We start from the raw sequence: 23,783 nt of genomic DNA, 5'->3' as shown, positions 1-23,783 counted from the left end.
ATTAGAACCCCCTCAATGGTCGCTAAGCTTCAGGCACAAGGCCTGAAAAAACCTAAAATAGACTGTCATACGAGGTGGAATTCCACCTATGATATGATAGCCAGCCTCATACCACTGAGGGATTTCTGCCAGGATGCGGCCATTAATCGGCCAATTTCGATGACAGAGGGCACTTGGAGGTTGATGGAGGAAGTTGTCGAAGCGCTGGAACCAGCGAAGTTCGCATCCCTAACTCTACAAGGGGAGCAGCTGACCCCAGGCGACTTCCTGGAAACATGGTTGAGATTGAAAGTTAAAACTCAGAAAATAAAATCAAAAACAGCTGCAGATTTATATGATGCTATTGCAAGAAGGGAAAAAAAATTATTTGAATGCCCAGCGTTCTTGAGTGCTATATCACTCGACCCAAGGTTTCACACGATTCTTAGTGCTGAGGAGCGAATGAGGGCCGAAAATCATCTAAGAGATGTGTGGGCTAAGATTGAAGGGATGATGGAGTCGAGGGAAGTCCAATCTCTTGATAATACGACATCTTTGAATGATAGCAATGAAGATGAGGATGAATTGGAGTCCCTTCTCAGCAGTCGCGAGAGAGAAGTAATGGAAACAGGGCATCTCAGAAAGCAAGGTACTTTAAATGTTAGCCAACTGATGCTCGAATTTTGGAAAACACCCCGAGTTAAAACTTCTGAAAAATTCAGTATACTAAATTTCTGGAACGAACGAAAACAAACGCACCCTCAGCTATCAGCTTTGGCGTTCACAGTTTTGGCAGTGCCCATGACTCAAGTGAGTGTCGAGCGCTTATTTTCGCACTTGAGGCAGACATTGACCACCTTAAGATCCAATTTGAGTCCAACAATGGTTAATGATATATTATTAGTAAAATGTAACAGGCTTTTTGGAATGTAAGTGTTTGTATCGGTTCAAGGTCATAAATCTAAATATTTATTTAACAGGGGATATTTCCGATCGATTAAATTTCTGAGATATTTAGCTAAAATGAACCACATATTTTTCAATAGTAATGGTTTCTATGACATTTTTCTTTGTATTTTTATTGCATAAAGCTTTCATTATTGTAAATGTTTGTAGCATAATATCACTTGCGAAATAACAAGCTCATGTCGAGAAATACCCGAGACTCACGCGCCTGGTTACCTGGATACATTGTCACCTAATTGTACAGATTTTGTTATATTTGATGAATATAAAGTAACATAAAAATTATTTATTGTATTCTTCTTTTGACCTAATGTTTTGATACTTACAAATCTGTCAGGGTTTTTTAACTACTTCTGAGATTACTTCTTCTTTTGTATTTATTTCCTATTAAGGGTAAGCGTGATGCGCTTTTTCTTTGTCATGGTGGCTATTTTAATTATGATCATTAAAATATCTTTTTCAAAATATTAGCTGTTTAATTACATTAAATTCGTCCCCTATTCATCCTGAACCTGATAATTGATCTGTGGAGTCGGTGCAGACGACGCGCAAAATACGATCGTCAGCTGTTTGGTAGTTCCGCACGCCACCGCCAGTGGAGCGGAGCTGGCCGGTCGGTCGGAGCAACGAGACAGAGAGTTCTACGCCTACCGCCTAGCAGTAAACGTGGTCAAGGCTACTATCTGGTGTAAAGACGTGATCGATTGTAGTTGTCTTCCGCAATAAAAGAAACGCTCACCACGAGCGGTTTCGTTACCTTGTAAAAGTCTTTTCCTTTGAAATTGAACCATCGACGAGGGCAGCCACGCCACATTGGTGACCCCGACGAAGCGCACGATGGCTGACGAGGAAGATATCCGCACAAAAAATCTACTCCTGCAACAACAGTGCGAAGCCCTCCAACAGCAGTTGCAACTTCATATACAGCAGCAACAACCGTTTCCAGAACAAAGCTTCGCTCATGTAGATCGCGTGGTCGTTCGCCTTCCGCCCTTTTGGTCGGATAATCCAAGTCTTTGGATCGCGCAAGTGGAAAGTCAATTCGCACTTCACCGTATCACGTCAGACGTTAGCAAATTTAATATTATTATTTCTCAACTTGAACCTCGGTACGCGGCTGAAATATCCGACATAATTACAAATCCTCCGGCTGAAGGCAAGTTCGAGAAACTTAAAACAGAGTTAGTTTCTCGCATATCTGCATCACGGGAGGAGCGAATACGCCAGCTACTCACGCAAGCGGAAATAGGTGATCGCAAACCATCGCAGTTCCTGCGCTACATGCGTGGTTTGGTTGGAACGGAGACCATACCGGACACCCTTCTAAGGACCTTATGGAGCGGACGCCTGCCCAGCACCATCCAGACGATAATTGCTACGCAGCAAAATCTTCCCCTGGATGTCATCGCCGACCTGGCAGATAAGGTTTTCGAAGTGATCCCTGCCCCACAAGTAGCTACTGTAAGTACCTGTACCACTGATATAAATAAGCGCCTTGATGAACTGTCTCAACAAGTGAATGCCCTAACTGCCAAAATTGAAAAGCTAGGCCACGAGCGATCAAGATTTAGGAGTCGAAGTCGTCCTCCCAAAGAAAATGTCTTTCGGCATAGATCCCCTTCACAAGAACCAAGGCCAACCACCGAAGACATTTGCTGGTATCATAGACGTTACGGCACCAAGGCAAGGAAGTGCACCACCCCGTGTGAGTTTTCCCCAAACGCCCCTGGCAGCCATCCGTAGCGGCGTCATTGGACTGCCTAAACAAGTCGCCGCAACGCTTATTTGTTAAAGATCGGAACACGCAGCGCCGTTATTTAATAGACACTGGCTCCGATCTCTCTATTTTCCCCCGAAGACTCCTTCGAGAAAATCGCCCTAAAACTAGTTATAATTTGTCAGCAGCTAATGACAGTATTATTGCCACTTATGGTTTTCTCACTGCCAATCTTAATTTTGGACTTCGGCGGAATTTTCTTTGGCGTTTTGTCATCGCTGACGTGGCAGATCCTATCCTCGGAGCCGACTTCCTAGGACATTACCATCTATTGCCTGACATAAAAAACTCTCAGCTCATCGATGGTGTTACTCGCCTCTCCTGCCCTGGCATCCGCGCTCCCTCTCTACAACAAAGTGTGAAAACTATTACAGGATCGTCTCCATTTCATTTGATCTTAAAGGAATTTCCTGATATTCTACGCCCTCAGGGAACGCCACGTGAGATCCGCCACAGGACTGTTCACTTCATTAAGACGACCCCGGGACCACCTATCTCCAGCAGGCCACGACGACTCGCTCCCGAACGCCTTCGCGCAGCCCAGGCCGAGTTCGAGCTCATGATCCAAGAGGGTACCGCTCGACGATCTAAAAGTCAATGGACATCGCCACTTCACATGGTACCAAAGAAGGACAATGGATGGCGACCGTGCGGAGACTATCGCCTACTCAATGCCAGAACCATCCCCGATCGTTACCCTGTACGCCATATCCACGACTTCAGCGTGCGACTCCGAGGCTGCACCATTTTCTCAGTCATAGATTTGGTAAAAGCCTACACACAGATACCAGTGGACCCATCGGATATTCCCAAGACGGCAGTAACCACGCCATTTGGACTATTTGAATTTCCATTCATGCCGTTTGGTCTCCGAAACGCAGGTCAAACTTTTCAACGATTCATTGATGAAGTTGTCCAAGGTTTTGACTTTTGCTTCCCATATATCGACGATATTTTGGTCTTCTCACACGACTCGGCCGAGCATGAAGTTCACCTTCGCGCCCTCTTCCAACGCCTGGCCGACAATGGAATAATCATCAATGCCACGAAGAGTGTGTTTGGCTCTCGTGAAGTCACATTCCTGGGCTACCAAATCTCAGCCGAGGGCACTCGACCATTACCAGATCGTGTTATCGCATTGCTAGAGTATCCCCGCCCACCCACCGCCCGCGGCCTGCGCCGATTTTTAGGAATGCTAAATTTTTACCGACGTTTTATGCCCTCCGCAGCAAGTCACCAAGCTCCATTGCACGCCGCCATCGCCGGACTCCGTGGCAGCCAGACCGTGAATTGGACTCCGGCATTGGACCAAGCTTTCGCTGCATGCAAAGAGAACCTTGCCCAAGCCACCCTACTAGCACACCCGGAGAACGACGCCCCGCTTGGCCTATTCACCGACGCTTCGAGCTCCTCCGTCGGTGCTGCATTACAACAACTCGTGAAAAATTCTTGGCAGCCGTTGGCATTTTTCTCCATGAAGCTTACTCCACGCCAGACGCAGTGGCCGGCTTACTACAGAGAACTTCATGCCATCTACTCAGCCATTCAACACTTTCGACATATCCTTGAAGCTCAGCACTGCACAATATTTACCGACCACAAACCGTTAACCTACGCATTCCTCCAACGACGGGAAAAGCTACCACCTGTGCAGCTCAACCAATTGAGTTTCATTTCTCAATATACATCGGACATTCGACACGTGAGCGGTTCGACCAACATCGTTGCAGACGCCCTAAGTCGTGTGGAATCAATCCGCTCTCCTATTAATTTTAATGATTTGTCTCTCTCCCAAGCAGACGATGAGGAGCTCAAATCATATTTATCCCCCAGCTCTTCCTTGTCTTTAAAAAAAGTTAAAATTCCTGGGTGTGATAGTGAAGTGTTCTGTGATACGTCCACCTCTGCAGTGAGACCCTACTTGACACTACCCTTCAGGAAGCCGGCCTTCGACACCCTCCATTCCCTGTCACACCCTGGTGTCCGCGCGTCCACCAAGTTGGTCGCGGAGCGCTTTGTGTGGCCTTCCCTCCGCAAGGACTGCCGCAACTGGTCCCGCAGCTGCCTTCAATGCCAGCAGTCCAAGGTCCAGCGACACACCGCATCACCCATAGGATGTTTCCCGCTGCCATCCGGCAGATTCCAGCACATCCACTTGGACATCATTGGACCGCTGCCCCATTCCAACGGCTTCCGCTACTGCATCACCGTAGTGGACCGTTTTACGCGGTGGCCTGAGGTTTTTCCTGTTGCTGAGATCACTGCAGAGATTGTCGCCAAGACACTGGTGTCCGGATGGTTTGCTCGCTTCGGCATACCGGCGAAAATCACCACTGACCGAGGCCCGCAGTTTACCTCTCATTTGTTTCAGGAACTCACACGAACTGCCGGCGCCGACCATCTCCGCACCACGGCGTATCACCCAGCTGCAAACGGGCTCGTGGAACGTTTTCACCGCCATTTAAAGGCGGCGATAATGTGTCACAATCATCAAAGATGGTCCGACATCCTGCCTTGGGTTCTCCTGGGGATCCGATCCGCCTGGAAGGAAGACCTAAAAGCGACGCCAGCCATGATGGTATACGGCGAAACCCTTCGCCTCCCAGGAGATTTCTTTTCTCTTCCCACAGGTACTAAGGTTGGGCAGAGCGCTTTTGCTGTGCTGCTGAGGACCTTTATGGAGAGCCTGCGCCCCCAACCCACCTCACGGCATGGAAGCAAGGCTATTTTCCAGCATCCGGATTTGGCCCTGTCCTCCCATGTGTTTCTCCGCAATGATGCAGTCCGGAAGCCTCTTCAGCCTCCATACGAGGGACCATACGAAGTTCTCCACCGCTCACCCAAGCACTACACGATACGCATCCGTGGGAAGGAAACTAAAGTGTCCATTGACAGGTTGAAACCGGCCTACTATATGGACGAAAGCATCCCACCACCAAGAGATAATACTGCCTCAGCTGTGCCTGTCGTGATCGAGAAGCCACACCTACCAGCCCAGAACTTGGAACGGACAACCCGCAGTGGCCGCCGTGTCCATTTCCCTCGCCACTTACTTGATTATAACCATTCATTCTTTTGAAATCATTGATATCATGCAGTACATTTTTTTTGTGCGCCCTTATTTTGATTTTCTTCTTCGCCTTAATTATTTTTTTTTTTTCCTCTAATTCATCATCCTCCTCCCAGGCCGCATTACTGTGAAGGGGGGTGGTGTGGAGTCGGTGCAGACGACGCGCAAAATACGATCGTCAGCTGTTTGGTAGTTCCGCACGCCACCGCCAGTGGAGCGGAGCTGGCCGGTCGGTCGGAGCAACGAGACAGAGAGTTCTACGCCTACCGCCTAGCAGTAAACGTGGTCAAGGCTACTATCTGGTGTAAAGACGTGATCGATTGTAGTTGTCTTCCGCAATAAAAGAAACGCTCACCACGAGCGGTTTCGTTACCTTGTAAAAGTCTTTTCCTTTGAAATTGAACCATCGACGAGGGCAGCCACGCCACAGATCCACTTCTTAAGCATGCCCAAGGTGAAGGAAAGCAAAGGTTCGCAACTGCCCTAAGGCTGGGACGCAACTCAGCGGGACGCCGATCTATTTCCTCTGCCTCAGTCCCAGACCCTCCAAGGATTAAATGACTCCTTCACAGTGCTAGTCCACGGTCAATTAACTGAATTAATCGTGTTTTATATAATCAAGTATTTGCTGTCCCCATCGATTGTTTAATATAAACTGAATTCCCCGTGTTTTTCAGAGCGTGGATAAAATTTAAGCGAAGTTCTAACGATCATATTGACACATTTACAATATTTCTATTCCATATCGGATGATTTGAAACTGAAATGAACTCCGTTGAAATTAATGCTAGAACTCAAATTGAAATTTCCATGTGATAAGCGAAAAATGAATAATTCATTTATAACTTCAGAAAAATTAGGTAAGCTACGAATATATTTTTGGAACAAATAACGCAAATAGCAGTGGATGAGCGCGCAGAGGGGACAGAAAAAGGTCATTCAGCTCGATGAAGGGCCTGGGCTCGGGGGACATCGACTAAGCTGGCCTTTTGTGTCCACATCAGTCCCTTTCTTAAACCCCCTGCGGAACAAGCACGGTCAGGCACTTTAACCACTTTTTCGGATAATTCCGTGCCACCCGGCACGAAACTATACGACAAGGAAAATAAAGTGTATGGGATCCTAAACTTTTAAAAGTGAAAAGTTTCGTGCCAGCCTGGTCCGAAATGAATCGGACCGTTTAGTGCCCGGTCCGAAAAGGCACGAAATAGTTTCGTGCCTTTTCGGACCGGGCACTAAACGTAAAATTTCGTACCGGATCACATCCCTGCGTTCAAGCCTCGACGTTTCCGTAAGTTGCAATTCACGAAGCTTATTGTCGCCGTTTCGAGGCCGCGCCAGACGGAAAAAAAATCGAGGCGACGTAGGCCTCGACAATTATTCCGAGTCTTGTTGATCCTCGATTTACAAGGAGTGCAACTGCAGCTGGCATCTTTAGAAGTTCATAGTTCAATATTTGACGTACGTACGACGGTGATCACGGTCTTATTTCATATATTTAAGAAGGCAAAATAGGTATAATGATACGTATAGTTGTATAATTTTATAATATGATTATTCCAAAAACCGAAGTTTCATACGGTTGTTTTGTGAGCTATCACCTGTGAACTAGCCTTTCAGTTATTTTCTATGAAGAATCGTGATTAAATATTCGCCACCACGAGTCACAATAGAACTATATTTTTATAGCGGATTTCACAGCCCCTAAATTTTTGGAGATAGGCAATACTCATGAATTCCCGAGAACTGATTTTGGGTTGTGTTCGCTCGTGTTGATTTTGTGATTATTATTAGGGGTCGTGTTCTTCATTCTGTTGTATGTTAGCTCTGTTTTCTGCTGTCGGTGGTCGATGTAGCTATGCTGGAAAAGAGGAAAATCTCTGTAGTACAATTCTCTCCACTCAATTGCTTATTACTAGCGAGCTACTCAATTGAGGCTTATTTTTTTTACCAATAAGCTTGCTCGCCAACATCGGAGCAACTTTTCGATGTAAATGAATGTGTTTGTATTTAACAGTGCGTGGTTATTCTCTTCGAACTTCATCATTTATAGAGTACCGAGTACGTTATACGTATATATGGGTAGTATGATATTACAATTTTACATATTGTGTTCATAATATTCGTTCATGATATTGTGCATAGCCTTTCAATTCATTGGCTTCATTGGTACTATCTTGTGATACCGTGTGGACTATAAATTATTGTTTTCATTGTGTATCAATTTCCTGATGTTGCATTTTTTTATGACCGTGTACCATATCATAAATCCTATAGTGTTAATTATGTTTCACTGATACTTTCCTAAGCTATTAAGTGACGATCATTGTGAGATATATTTGCGTCACTCGTAGGCATTGCTAAGGCTTTATATAAATTTCTCTGGAGTGTAATTGATAAGAATACCCTTGCATACTCAGAGGTTTTCACTAAGGATTAAGATTTGCAAGATTTGAGAGGAAGTACCACTCTTTTGAATGATGAAACAGAAATCATTGTACAGTATGAATGTTTGCACAGGTTTTTAATTAATATTTTATTTGATAAGAATGTAATCAATGCACTCGGTGCATATAACATGTAAATATGAGCTCAGTTTTGAATGATATATGATCTGAATTATCATTAGAATCAGAACTTAGATTTAGTACGGGGAAAAACAAAGATATTGAAGCGGGATAGGCTGCAGGATACATAAATAGGCAAGTAAGAATATTGTTCGGGTGACATCATGTAATATAAGTGATGGTTTTATTTATTTTTTAATGCTTAGCTGATAAATTGATACTCAATTATGAATAATAAGTTTTTATTCTAAATGATTAGTGTTCTAGCATGACATGCATATTGCTAATTTTTTCATGCTCCTATCTATTGCAAACTTATGAGAAGGCTGAAAGTAATGATGATGTATTTAAAGTTGATTAAGCATTTATAACCACCCTTCATGAACTTCTGTAGCAAATAATGGGTGATGATATCGCCCTAATTTGGCTACGGAAGGGAAGAAATTTAAGGAATAGAGGGGGATATGTACCTTTTGAAATGCCTGATGAAGCTTTGATGGGGATGTATATACTATTAAAGAAATTTTAAGCGTCTTTTTAATTTCTGAAGCAACTACATTTTTTAATTTAAGCAAATCAATTTTCTTTATGAAGTAGGTACTTTGCACTCTCCACTTTCATGGCCAAGGGTCATATCAAAAGTCAGCTGGCAGTGACAGTAATTTAGGTTTGAGCCAAAGTTCAATAAGATGCTTTATGGATGCGTTGACTGAAGCTATTAACTCCTTTAATATGGTTGCCAATTGGTTACCTTTCCTAGCTAGGGAGAGCAGAGAAAAGAAGGGAGGTGTGTCAAGAGTTAGTTCAAATACTTTGTTGATCTTGTAAAAATTATTTAATGAGCAAATTTACCAGGATCGTTGTGCCAGTGTAAAGTCATATGAGATACATGTTTTCAAAGTTTAAGGAGATAGAAAATGCTGTTAAAGCATGTTTGTGTAATTTATGTGGAGTAGATTAATGTAGTCTCACAAAATTTGCCTGTAACAATTCATACTTTGAAAATTATGTTAGTTCCTTCATCTAGATTTGAAAAAAGATATAACACCATGATAAATTTTGTGTACCACAATTATTTTACAGGAATTACAGAGAATCTAGGTTCCCTGGAGTAGTTGGCTTTGTTGATGGAACTCATGGGGGATTTCATCTCAAATCAGGCAGAGGGGTGTCAGGTGACCATCACCGATTTCTCTGAAATTTATATATGTGAAAGCAGTATCCTTATGATGAATAACGATGACTTTATCTCCGCTCAGAACTGAACCGTCATAAAGTTACCGCCCCTTGAACATTGCAGTGTCAGGCCTCAGAGTAAAAAATGAAAAATCACATAAATGCTGATTACTAAGGAACCATGGCCCATAAAGCAGTGATTATAGTTTTATTTTGAAGAGAATTTATTTATGCACATTATGGCATAACTTGCAAGTCATTTAAAGCAATAATAAACAAATAGGACTTGTTTAAACAATAAAAATTAGTCATTATTTAACAATTTATTACTAAAAAAAGCCACCTTTTATTTTCTTTAAAATTTCTCAGCGGCTAGTTTAAATGTTCTGCTTTCAATTAAAAAAATAAAAAAAGGTAGTATTTTTATACTTTTTGTTTTAAGGCATGTCAAAGTTAGGCATGTTTACGACTATTTTACACCAAGATTGCATACCTTCAAGGGGGGAAAAATGCTGTTTCATTCTACTTAGCATTCATAACAGTGAAAAGTTCATATCTGATTGATTGGTTACATCTATTGACTGAAAGCAAGTCCAATCCTGTTTACTTCCATGGCATCCCATGTGTGCAAACACCCACTGCTACTGGCTGGAAACGGTGAATGAGTCGCAATTTGCTCAGAGTATTATTCAATGGCAGTTCACATAAGTCTTTCTTCTACTTTGGGCCATGTGGAACATTTCGATGGACCATGTGGATGCATAAGTGAGACACTAATGTCATTCTCTTCTAAAGACAATGCAGTGATTTTTGAAATCAGGTTTGACCAGGTTTTTCGGAAACACACAATGAAGTCATTCATGGTGAGATTTTGAGTACTGTACGTCATTATATCTGAATTTGTTAGTGTCACAGCCTGTTTGATTGTGTGGATTACAGAGCGAGCTTTAGTTGTCCCGTGTCTGTTAACTACCAAGCATGAAACTATTGATGCCATGTATAGGTGCACCTTTCACCCAATCATTTTTTTTGTCTACATAGGGTGGTTTCCTATTATTGTTCATTGCCTAAATCGAAAGATTATTACTCCTGGAGAACATATATCTCGCTTTTAGATTTTGAAATGATGATATCTGTTATTTGTGATTAAATGATAAGTGAAAATTTTCAAGCGTACGAAAACGCGACGGCTAAGTATGAATGCTGCGAGAAGCCCGTGTGACCTCTGGCTGCTTGCTGCCGAGCATGGCGGTAGTGTAGAGTTCCTTGCTAGCAGGTAGTGCTTGGTTTAAATAAGGATTATTAATACCCTATCAAACAAAGAAAATTCTCTGACCAAAGGCAATTTTAAGAGGGGATTGTTAAGGGATGTTTCTCGGAGCTCTGTGCCTCATGTATACATTGGTAATCTCAGGTGATGTAAAACTCCTATCTACTCGTATAGCATGTAGGTCCCTGTGACGTCATGTGGAGTGGGATCGCATCGGTGCCAATCTATCCTTTTTCAAATGAGGTTAAAATTGACCATTAACATTCGTCTAAACAGGGATTTCTAAAAATCAAATAATTTGTATATTATGAATACACTGAAGGTGGGTAACGAATCGCAATCAATGCCTTTCGTTTTCTTTGTTGAAAGAAAATGAGAGGAATGAACCCTATTTGGCTAGTTTAACATGTGTAAAATGCAAAAGTTTGATATTAGGCAAGGATATACTCACATGTTGTACAAAGGACTTGTTTGAATTTACTTGCCACAATTGAAATATCTCAGGTTTCAGTTTGTGTCATAATTTTTTACCAATTCTTGCAACTCTATCAGATGGACCCTATTCATGTCCTGTTGCATTGAACAACCACCAATGACTTTCTTCCTGTTTAAGACTTTTCTCCAAGTCAAATATCTGAAATGTTTTTTTAATTAGCGGCTGACTTTTCTAAAATATATGATTTATTTCTCCATATGATATCTTTTTACTCTATTGTTCTTCTATTTGATTCATCCTAAGAAAGGCATGTGCAGTGTCCTGTGAGAAATCATCTGAAGTGCCTGCATACCTTAGTTATTATATTCCACACAGGTTAATATTGATATCTGTACTTTTTGCCAGTCATACGGTTGTACTTAATCTGGAAGAATCACACTCCAATTCTCGGAAAAGTTGAAATGAAGCACCAACTCCACACCAATTAGTGTTACCAACTTCTCTTTTTGAATAGCTTCCCTTTCTTTTTTCCAGATATGGTGATGATAAACACCTTTCTTGGTTCAATCCTAAACTTCAGCAATGAATTTCTCTGAATGAATGTTTTGTCTGAATGATTCTCAATGGCAGTGAACACATCTTGCTGATTAGGAGTTACACAAGAACAATCTTTATCATCATCCAAGTAAAATGAAAGCACAATGTTGATTGAGCACTATGAGGAAGAGGATGCCAGCAGTATACATCAGCATTGCCCCATATTCCGAGTTTTTTTTTTAGCTCCGCATGATATGTCAATCGTATGTTTGGTTGAAACTGGAAAAGCAGCCAATTTATGTTGTTTGGATTAACTTGTGGAAAAGAATGATAAAATTTGAACATGGTCACTCATAGACATTTCACTCTCGCTTCTTCAAAAACTGCTGAGACATTATTTTACCATGAAGTACATATTTGACATTTATCACTTTCATTAAGTTAGTAAATTCTTGCCTAATATGAAACTTGCATTTTACATATGTTAACAAGCTAAATTTAGACAAAAAATAATTAGGTGAAAGTAGCACCTGTACATGGCGTCAATAGTTTCATGCTTGGTAGTTAACAGACACGGGACAACTAAAGCTCGCTCTGTAATCCACACAATCAAACAGGCTGTGACACTAACAAATTCAGATATAATGACGTACAGTACTCAAAATCTCACCATGAATGACTTCATTGTGTGTTTCCGAAAAACCTGGTCAAACCTGATTTCAAAAATCACTGCATTGTCTTTAGAAGAGAATGACATTAGTGTCTCACTTATGCATCCACATGGTCCATCGAAATGTTCCACATGGCCCAAAGTAGAAGAAAGACTTATGTGAACTGCCATTGAATAATACTCTGAGCAAATTGCGACTCATTCACCGTTTCCAGCCAGTAGCAGTGGGTGTTTGCACACATGGGATGCCATGGAAGTAAACAGGATTGGACTTGCTTTCAGTCAATAGATGTAACCAATCAATCAGATATGAACTTTTCACTGTTATGAATGCTAAGTAGAATGAAACAGCATTTTTCCCCCCTTGAAGGTATGCAATCTTGGTGTAAAATAGTCGTAAACATGCCTAACTTTGACATGCCTTAAAACAAAAAGTATAAAAATACTACCTTTTTTTATTTTTTTAATTGAAAGCAGAACATTTAAACTAGCCGCTGAGAAATTTTAAAGAAAATAAAAGGTGGCTTTTTTTAGTAATAAATTGTTAAATAATGACTAATTTTTATTGTTTAAACAAGTCCTATTTGTTTATTATTGCTTTAAATGACTTGCAAGTTATGCCATAATGTGCATAAATAAATTCTCTTCAAAATAAAACTATAATCACTGCTTTATGGGCCATGGTTCCTTAGTAATCAGCATTTATGTGATTTTTCATTTTTTACTCTGAGGCCTGACACTGCAATGTTCAAGGGGCGGTAACTTTATGACGGTTCAGTTCTGAGCAGAGATAAAGTCATCGTTATTCATCATAAGGATACTGCTTTCACATATATAAATTTCAGAGAAATCGGTGATGGTCACCTGACATGATTTTGCACTATCTGCCTGATTTGAGATGAAATGGCCCTCATGTTTCTATAAGGGCTCCTTCTACCAACACATATATGTAAATAGAAGGGAAGGGTATGCCCATTCAATAAATAACACGATTGAAAACATTTAGTTAATCTTTGTATGCCCAGATCATTATGTACTGGATTAATTCATTATATAGATAATTTTTTCACCAACTTGAATAAAATTAGTGTTCACCTTTCTATAAATATGTGATAGTGACCTTATGATACTAAACTGTGTCTCAAGATTCTCTTGAAGCTCTCATGATTCGTATGTCTGGGGCCATAGTGAAGCTCACGATGAAATGAGAAGGGTATTGGAGAGCGGTGTTAGGTCAGAACATGTAATTGAGTAAGTCTTGATAATAAATTATTATTTCAACCAATTCTTACATAAAAATAATAGAATGATATAGTTCTAACAGCACTCTGGACAGACAACTATTACATTTCTGCTTTCAGTACAGCCTTTTGTAAAGGTTAAAGTTAATTTTGCATCACAAACACAAAGCTCGATCCACTGTTGAGAGGTGAATTGGAGCAATTCAAAATTGCTTTAGATGTCTTTTAAAACACCATCTTTTGCACTATAGCTCTACTCGAAGGCTGATAGAATAATAACAGCATGCTGCATACTACATAACATGTGTGTGAGAGGAGGGGTACCTCTCCCTCAGCATATACAGGGACATGATAAACCCCTCCCTGCTCCAAACCCCCCTATTATCCAAGAAAGAGAGTTAATTCATGAGGCACAAACGGGTGAAAAGGAATAATATTACGGATTGATAGTTAGACCATACTTAATAATATTTACAAGGGATATTAATTGACTGTTCATGCATTGCAATTACATCATTTTCTTTTGGAAAATAGACGCATATAAGAAAATTACAATAAAATTTATTTCGTGAAATCATGAGCCTGATGTCTCTATAGCCATTAAAATATACCATTATGTGATAATGAAAACTTACCAAAGGTTTAAAAAAAAAGGCTTTTGAGAAATGCATGCGATTTACAGGTTAGGTCCACATATTTACCTAATGTAGTCATAAAACTAATAGAATAGTCATAGCAGGGTAAGGTGTTATCATTATTATTAGATCATTAAGAGACTATCTTTTTGCAGAAATTGGGATTGGTATTGTCAACAACACAACATTTGCATATAGAATATTTTATTGAAGCAAATGATATACATACAAATGAATTCATTTTTGCCCTCCTCTGGCTACGTATGTGACAAAAAATCAATAATTTAACCTTTTATGATTAAAAGATGAATGTAAATTTCAATGTTATGATATGAATTTATAATGATATTATTTAAACAATCTTCTACACTCATTTATCTTATTTCCACATGCAGGTAAATTAATTATTTATAGTTCACTCAGTTAATCTCATCAATTAAAGTTGAAAACTCTGAGGGTCCCTCAGAAGAACAACATACTTCTTTACTCGCCAAAGCTAGGAGCAATTTGTGATGAAGAATCATATTTTATGCCTAATTACTACTTTATCTGGGCTTGACTATCTGTGTTTGTAGAGAAGTACTTGTCCCAGCACAAGCGAAGAAAGATGGTCCCTTCCCACCTGCCCACTAGGGGTGGAAGTATGGTGGGCTAGGGGTATCATATACAACCTCCCACACCAAGGCCTCAGTTAAATATTTCACTGTCCTCAGAATCTCTCTTCCCTGTTGATGATTTTATTGATATTCTGCATTCAACCCTGCTCCCAGCATAATCTTTTACCTAGGAATGCTTTAAAATATTGATTTTAATGAGAACAAAATTTGCTGGAGGAATTTCATTTCATTTTTCATGAAGTTGGATGCATTACATTTAATATTGAATTAAAATCGCACACTTTTCACTGGCATCCTATACCATGTGGCAGGTCATCATAATATGTACTGATATTTCTTTCATAGTGTCTGCCAAACTAGTTACAGCTGTAACCTTTGCCTTGCTCTGCTATGCCCTTTCTTTTGATGTCATACCCATTATAATTGGAAAATCATCTGCAAAAATAATAGCCATGTTCTATAATAATCTGAAGCTTTTCATGTAATTATAATTATTACCCCCAGTGCCTTAAAAAAATGTTATAACGTCATGTATTATCTAATATCTCAATCATAGATTGTTCTTGGATTATGCCTTGATACAAAAATACATAATAATATTAACTAATGATTGTTCATGAGTTGTAAGGCAACATGACAATAATTCTATTGCAATAGCAGCCAAGTAATTAGAGATATTTTTGTCCCCTATTTACCTATTATATCTGTAATTAATACTTCCTACAATGTGTAGATAGCTGCTTCCTTTCTCTGGCCCTTATATGGCACTTGGAGGATTTGGGTAAGGAAGGGCTGCAGGGGAATGATTCTCTTCTGCTGGGAACGTTTTTAAGGTTGAAGCCAATGGTTATATTTCAATGTGCTTGGTAATTGTATTTGCAACTGCTAATACGTATATGGCTTTGGATAAATTCAAAATTTACAGGGATTTGGAATAGAAGTAGGTGGGATTCAGTTGAAACCACAAATATTTTAAAGGAGTTAATTGGAACTGCCACTGGGTGCTCCCATATGAGGCATCTCCCTCTGCTTATTCTAGATGTGCCTTTAGGAGACTCATACTCTTGTCACTCGACTCTCACCGAGTAAAATGTAAAAGTGCGCATCAATTAATGTGCATTTAATTCATGTTTAGCTAATTTTAGTTCTAATGAACTAGTTTGTAACTATTATATGATATCGCTACGTCTTATTCTGTATAATATATTGGTAATTAGGTCCACATATTTACCTAAAACCTTGTTGAAGAACTTATTCTATTACTTTGCATTTGAGGAAAATCGTTGATGCTTACAATATACAAAGTTACGGTAAAGTTCGCAAAGATTATCAAGCATTGGGGTGAGAAAGTTGAATAACACGCATCATTTTCTTATATAAGAAAAAATGTACGTCAACACTAGTTTATAATAACTACCCCAATTATTATGTTTGAAACAATCAACCATTCATCCAAAATCTATGAAAATGTGTTTCAATTGGTTTCCCTAATCATTGAATATCAGCGGAAAAACATTCAGACTTACTTCTCTTTTCGGAATCCAATTGAAGTTCGAGCGAGAAGTCTTGGGAAAAAGAAGAGCATCGAATATCAATCCCTCGATAATCCATGACGTCACAAGCGTGAATTTAGCCCACCTTTTAAATTCATCGAGTCCTCGATTTTCGCTTCGTGAATAGCACGGAACGCGATTTCCTGATCCTCGACATTGTCGCCTCGACGGCTTATCATTGTCGAGGCGACATTTCCGATTTGTTCCTGAATAAGGCCCCAGTAGAAGCTACAAAAGCTTCCGTAGCATTCTCGTACGTCGAGGATGACGTCACTATATTCGCTTCTCTCTCGCTACAAACGCTCCTGCGAAATAGCTGGAGCGAACCGGTTTTCAGCGCGAATTTGAACGGGAAGGAAGGCAAAAGAAAATATTGTCCATAACAATTTTGGACCTGGCCAGAAATAATATGACCATTTGGAGTTGATGGAAGAAGTCGCTAAGAGAGCCAGGATGGTAAATGCTAAAAACAAATGGTTAAAGAACTATTCGGGGGATATAACGATAAGGCAAATGGCAGTAAATCAATGATTTTTACAATTCAGAGCCAATGTTCGCCACGGGCCAGATCGAGGAAGAAATTGAGCGGCACGTCCAAGATATCTTATAAACTTTGCTGTTGTGGTAATTAGTTATATATATAATACTAGCTGACCCGGCGAACTTCGTACCGCCTAACAATCAATGAACTTACAGTTTACTTACACCATTCATAAATCAAGAGCGGCTGTATCGTTTTTAATCTTGTTTAATTTATCATAATAAAATAAGGATACTAATTCAATAAAACTACGTAAATGAGTACCAAAATTGCTTGTCAGAAAGACATTTTCTTTATTGAATCTACATAGGGTGAATCGGAGCACGTTTACGCGGATTTTTTTCAACAAATTTTCTTACGTTTTAGCTTAAGAAATTTTGGGCATTGTGGTTTAATCACGCAGTTCATGAAATAAAAATTATTCGCATTCAGTTGTTGGCTATTTGCGTTATTAGCTGTAAAAAAATGTTTTTAGGTCCAAGTCTGTTGCATACACTTGGCCCATTCAGGGGGCAGGTTGACACGACCCCAGACCGACGCTTGACTGATGCCCAAAATCGTGCAAGAAAAGCCCCTATGAAGCAGCATTCGTATTAAATGACTTAAGGCGCGCCAGTTTTAGTATCTCTGTTTGGAAAAAATGCACTGCGTAGACGTGCTGCATGCGTAAACGCAACACGGTGAGCCCTACACACTCGGGTTTAATGTCTTGCGTCAAGTACCTCCTGAGAAACAACAGTTTTTGTTTTGTTATCAGGCGCAAGATGAAGCGGATGAAGCTAAATAAATATAGCGAAGCAAAGCAGTGACGCAGCGAGGGGAGGTTTTGGGGGATAAAACCCCCCCAAGAGCTTAGAAAATTTTTTTATGAAAGATGTTGTTATTAATATTAGGGGGACGGATGACTAACAAACAAAACATATTTAACTATTCACACAGCCACAAAACCCACTATTTTGAACGATTTATCTTAAAAAATGTCTTGGGGGAAGTGCCCCCACACTTCCCGCTTACCTTAGCGATTTTTCTATACCCTACAGACCCGTGGTATTAGCTGCGCGCAAAACCCCCTTTGATAGCTACGCCATTGAACAGAAGGAATAAATACAGCGGATGGTTTATCGACTCGTGAACATAGCACGTTAAATTGACCATGAGAAAATCATGGGTTTTCATTAGCACATGAGCACAAACAACACAAAAAATGAAAGACTGACCATGCGATTTTTTAATCGTTATCACGAATGCAACGCGAATTGGAAATTTAATACGTTTAAGCTCAAAAGGGCATATGAGTTGAGATCATGGAATCTACGGAATAAGGACTTCCTCACCTTTGTATTTTCCTTTGAGTAAAGTTGCGTGAATCACATTCATTACCAATTATTTTCCAAAACCAATCACCAAACATGTCCCGTTGGATAGTTATGGTTGGTTAAAGCTTCGAAAGATCATGAACACAGAAACTACATTTTTCTGTAAATCGTGCCTAGGTAAGCCAGGTACGTCCAAGGACTTAAAGTATTCAGATAGGTAGTTGGTGATTTCGTGCTCGTTTGTTACACATTTAAAAGATTCGAATTCATGCAGAGTACGAACTATTTGAATTTACCTCGTTTTAGTCATCCACATCTTCGTTCTTGCTCGCTAAATCAACCATCTTTGATTCTTTTGGTGATCACCGTTTGTCAACAATTGCTTGGAGATTTGTTTACAAACACGGTAGTGAAGTGTCAACTCGAGCTGGGCCACGGCTTGGCTTACAATCAGCTCGAATTAAATTTCAAAAATGTAATTTCAATTTAATTAATATTTTGAATATATTTAGTAATTAAAATGTTATATTGTTACTAAATTCAGTTATTAAAGTGGTAAAAACAAAACAAATTATTTAATTTATAGTTTTGACCCCTTTCCCTTGGGCTACAACCTTGGCGCGGTGGAAACTTGCGCGCTCCTATGACCCCTAGAGCTGTACTGGCGGGATTAATTCTAAATTATTCCCGGTAGGGCCACCCATGCCAGATAGGTCGAAGGGTAGGAGCCAGACGAAAGGTAGTCCACGTGATGGTGTCACGTGAAAAACACAGTTGGAATGGAAGTGGGAAACCCTACCAACTATCTCTTCCCTGAACACATGGAGTACAACCAAATGAGCCTCGGAATCTCATCGCCCGGGACCCGTCCGCAAAGGGCGGGTGTCGGGCACGGCAGCGAGGTCGGCAAGGTCCTCGGGGTCGTCAACATGCGAAATCCTTGCAGAGACTTATCATCATCATCATCAACAGCAGCAATGAAGAAGGAAGAAAAGAAGACCAAGAAGATGGAGAAGAAGAAGTCGGCTTTAAATGTAGGGACGTGGAATGTGAGGACTATGATGAGGGCGGGGAAATTAGAAAATATCAAAAGGGAAATGGATCAAGGGAGAATAGACGTCTTAGGATTATGCGAGGTGAGGTGGAGAGATGGGGGGGACTATTGGAGTGATGGGTATAGGGTTATATATAGTGGGGGGGAAGAAAGCCAGCGAGGGGTAGCTTTAGTATTAAACGGGAAGATGGGTAAGCGTGTGGTAGGTATTGACCAGGTAAGCGATAGGATTCTGGTGGTAGAAATTGAGGCGCGGCCCACCAACCTTGTGGTGGTCCAGGTTTACATGCCCACTAGCAATCATAGGGAGGAAGAAGTAGACGAGGTGTATGAACAGCTCGAGGAAATAATTAGAGACACACCGGGTAAGAAAAATCTGGTAGTGATGGGGGACTGGAACGCCTCAGTCGGGGAAGGCAGGGATGGAAACGAAATAGGAGATTTTGGTCTAGGAATACGGAACGACAGGGGATAGAAAGCAGCAGAATTTTGTAGGAGAAACAAATTATTCATCACAAACACGTGGTTCAATCATCATAAAGGGCGAAGGTACACGTGGAAAAGTCCAGAGGATGCGGGGAGATATCAAATGGACGACATTATGGTAAGACAGAGGTTTAAGAACAGTGTGAAAAACTCGCGCAGCTTCCCTGCAGCGGATGCGGATTCGGACCACAATCTAGTGCTCATGAAATGCAACGTAAGATTCAAAAGACTTATGAAAGTTAGGAAGGCGAAGAAATGGAACGTAGAAGCCCTGAAGGGGAGTATGAGGAGAGAATATCAGGAGCTAGTGGACATTAGTATACGGGAGATTGAAAGTACCAAGACGGTAGAGGAAAGGTGGGATAATATAAAAACGGGAATAGTCAAAGCGGCGGAGAAGTCAATTGGTTACGTTGACAGTAGAAGGAGAAAGAAGCCGTGGATAACGGAGGCAATGGTAAATGAAATGGAGGAGAGGAGGAAGTGGAAGAACGTGGACTCAGAACAGGGCAAAAGAATGTATAGGAAATTGAATAATCGATTACGACGTGAAACTAAGAGGGCAAGGGAGGCTTGGTGGAAAAGACAGTGCGAGGAAATGGAAAAGTTCCAGAAGGAAGGAGAAGTAGGCGCGTTGTACGCCAAAGTTAAGTCGCTATCGGGCGGCAAAAGAGGACAAGCCATGTCTAAAATTAAGGCTAAAGATGGGAGGATGCTAACCGAGCGAGAAGAGGTACAGGGTAGGTGGAAGGGATACGTGGAGGACCTGTATGACGGAACGAACAGACCAGAGAGATTGACTCTAGAGGAAGAAAGTGCAGTGGAGGAGGATAATCTTGGGCCGGAGATATTAGATTCAGAAATAGAGAGAGCACTCCGTGATATGAAGGCTAGGAAAGCAGTAGGCGTGGACAACATCCCGTGTGAGCTTCTGAAGAATCTAGGGAAGGAAGGTAAGGAAAGGTTTTTCGATTTAGTGCGCAAGATCTATGAGGAGGGATGTTGGCCGGAGGATTTCGTGAAGACGGTTTTAATTCCGCTTCCGAAAAAGAAGAAAGCTGTGGAATGCGGAGATTATAGGACTATCAGCCTAATATCCCATGCGGCTAAAGTAGTGCTGAGGATATTGAACAGACGAATGGAGGCGAGGGCAAACGAGTATTTGGGCGAAGATCAGTTTGGTTTCAGAAAAGGGAAGTCAACTCGTGATGCAATAGCAATAATGAGGGCCCTCGTGGAAAGGAACCTAGAATATGAGCAGGACGTATATGTGTGTTTCGTGGATTTTGAAAAAGCGTTTGATAGGGTGAACTGGGTAAAGTTAATGGATATTCTCAAGAGAATAGGTGTAGACTGGAGGGATAGACGACTGATTTGTAATCTGTATATGGCCCAGACTGCGCAAGTGAGGATAGCGGACGGAGAATCTGGGTGGGCAAGCATTGGCCGAGGTGTGAGGCAAGGATGTCCTCTATCGCCACTGCTCTTTAACGTGTATGCTGAAGAGATGGTAAGGGAAGCGTGGGATGAGTTAGAAGCTGGGATAAAAGTGGGAGGAATGATGTTCAAATCAGTGAGATTCGCGGATGACCAGGCGTTGATCAGTCAGTCAGCAAGGGGGCTTCAAGCCCTAGTGGATGCGTTATACGAACGTTGCGAGGAGTTTGGGATGAGGATTAATCACAAGAAAACTAAGGTAATGCGGTTTTGTAAAGCATCACGAGCGAGGAATGTGAGACTCAAGATAAAGGTGGGTGGTGAAAAACTCGAGCAGGTTGAGCAATTCAACTATTTAGGCAGTACGTTAGAGGAAAACGGATACAGTAGTAAGGACATCAGGAAGAGAATAGCATTAGCGAAGGAGGCGTTCATGAGCAGGAAGGAGCTTCTGAGAGGATCGTTGTGTAAGAGTTTAAAGAAAAGGTTAGTGAAGAGTTTGATTTGGAGTGTAGCTCTCTACGGTGCGGAAACATGGACTCTGAGGAAAGAAGACGAGAGAAGATTGGAAGCATTCGAGATGTGGGTATGGAGAAGAATGGAGAGGGTGAAATGGACGGAGAGGAAAAGGAACGACGAAGTGCTGGATATGGTTGGCGAGGAGAGGCAGCTTTTAGATGAGATACGCAGGAGACAGAAGGTTTGGATGGAGTTAGTGCTTAGCGGTGAGGGGATGTTGAAAATGGTGTTGGAGGGTAGAATGCTGGGGAAACGAGGGAGGGGAAGGAAAAGAATAGGACTTTTAGATAGATTGAAAGAGAGTAGGCTTTACAGTGAATTAAAGAAGGCAGTGCTGGAAGGAAAGGGAGGCTCCCAGATCACCTCTTTAGTACTCCATGGAAACCTACCTTAATCGGTAGAATACTATTATAATAATAGTTTTGACCGACTTATCAATTGTTGTGTTACTATAACTCCTAAAAGCATGTCCATAGGAAAGAGATGAATTTTTTTGTGAAATTATCCTTTTTTAATGGCCTATATGTTAACCCCGCCTGAGACGAATCCAGAGAACCAAATCTCATTGAAATCGGTGCAGCCGTTGTCGAGTTATAAGTGTTCTAACTAACACGATTTTCGGCTTTCTTTTATATATATAGATTTTTAATTATTAGTAGTTTAAGCTTGAGATAGCTAGTGGTGGAGATAGAAAATGACTATTCGAAATTAATAAGGCATGTGGTAAGTGAACTTTCCGGTCGAAGCATTCCGTCTGTTACTTTTGTTAATATGTTACTTCTGTTAATTATGTAAGTTATTTTGATTTATTTGTTATTTAGATCAATTATTAGTTATTTCAACTTGGCATTGTGTGAAATTGAGATAGAATATGACTTCATAGGTTAGGGTACGTGAACTTCCCGGTCAAAGTATTCCGTTTGTTGCTTTGTGGCGGCCAACCTTTCTCCATGAAGGTTGTATTCTCTGTTCAATGATGATATCTTCCTCTAATCTTCAACTTAAGTTTAATCAATTATTGATGTTCGGTTGTATTTTACTTGTGTAATTTTCTTAAGGTCAGGTTGACACGCATTGCATTGATGCTTAAGGCTTGTTGTTGACGAGATGATTCCATGTCTAGGACTGTTTTTGAGACTATCATACAATGCCATGAGTGCATGATAAATTGTAAAAAGGACACTCCACTTAAGGCCTTTTTACACCTACATAAACCCGTACGAGTCTAAATGTATGAGCGCGAGAATGAGCACGAAATACGTACCGTACGGTTGCGTTGTTGCACGTTATGTGGTTACACGTGTAACCACTCAACTTGTGCAAATGCATGAACGGAAAATTGAACCTATATTAGCTTGGTTCAAACATTCGTACATGTTCCGTTTCGGTCCACAAAAATCATTCACGCAAACAGGCATTAACTTGTACGTGTATCGTTTAAACGCAGGCTTTTAGGTGAGTTAAGTTAATAAGGCTTATTTATGGTTTCATTGAAATTTCTCTAATAAGGTATTTAATCAGTGTTATCTTCTTTTATATGTATCATGATCTGCTCTTCGTTTAAGTTTATCACCTTGGTGTTAGAGGATTTGCAAACCCGTGGGTAAAATCTTCAGGACAAGCATAGGTCTGTTGTGGTGTCCGATCATGGTATCCAATGAAGATCTAATATTAATTAGGTTTCTTGTGGTGTATCCCATTGTCATATTCTTTTTGTCATTTATGTTACTGACCTCTCTAACAAGCTAATTAAAGTACAAGGGTCTATAACAATCCCTAATTCAGGCGACCTAATATCCGAGCAGACGATACTAGTAAAACAAACGACTAACAAATGCTACGAGGGAATTTATCGAGTGCCTTGTTCATGTGGTAAATATTACATTAGCGAGACCATCAGATCAATGAAAGTCCGATTGCAGGAACATCGGAGGGC

General features: G+C 40.8%; 1 protein-coding gene across 1 annotated transcript; it reads left to right on the top strand.

The window, feature by feature from the left end:
- Positions 1-1,782: 1,782 nt before the first annotated feature.
- On the top strand, positions 1,783-2,688 carry LOC124158256. The gene has a single exon (XM_046533451.1). It carries the CDS (start codon positions 1,783-1,785, stop codon positions 2,686-2,688), a length of 906 nt encoding a protein of 301 aa, XP_046389407.1.
- Positions 2,689-23,783: the final 21,095 nt, after the last annotated feature.

This window comes from Ischnura elegans, chromosome 4 (assembly GCF_921293095.1).
Source record: "Ischnura elegans chromosome 4, ioIscEleg1.1, whole genome shotgun sequence".
NCBI classification, from domain to species: Eukaryota; Metazoa; Arthropoda; class Insecta; order Odonata; family Coenagrionidae; genus Ischnura; species Ischnura elegans.
Note: the sequence above shows the minus strand (reverse complement) of the source record. Positions and strands in the feature narration are given on the sequence as shown.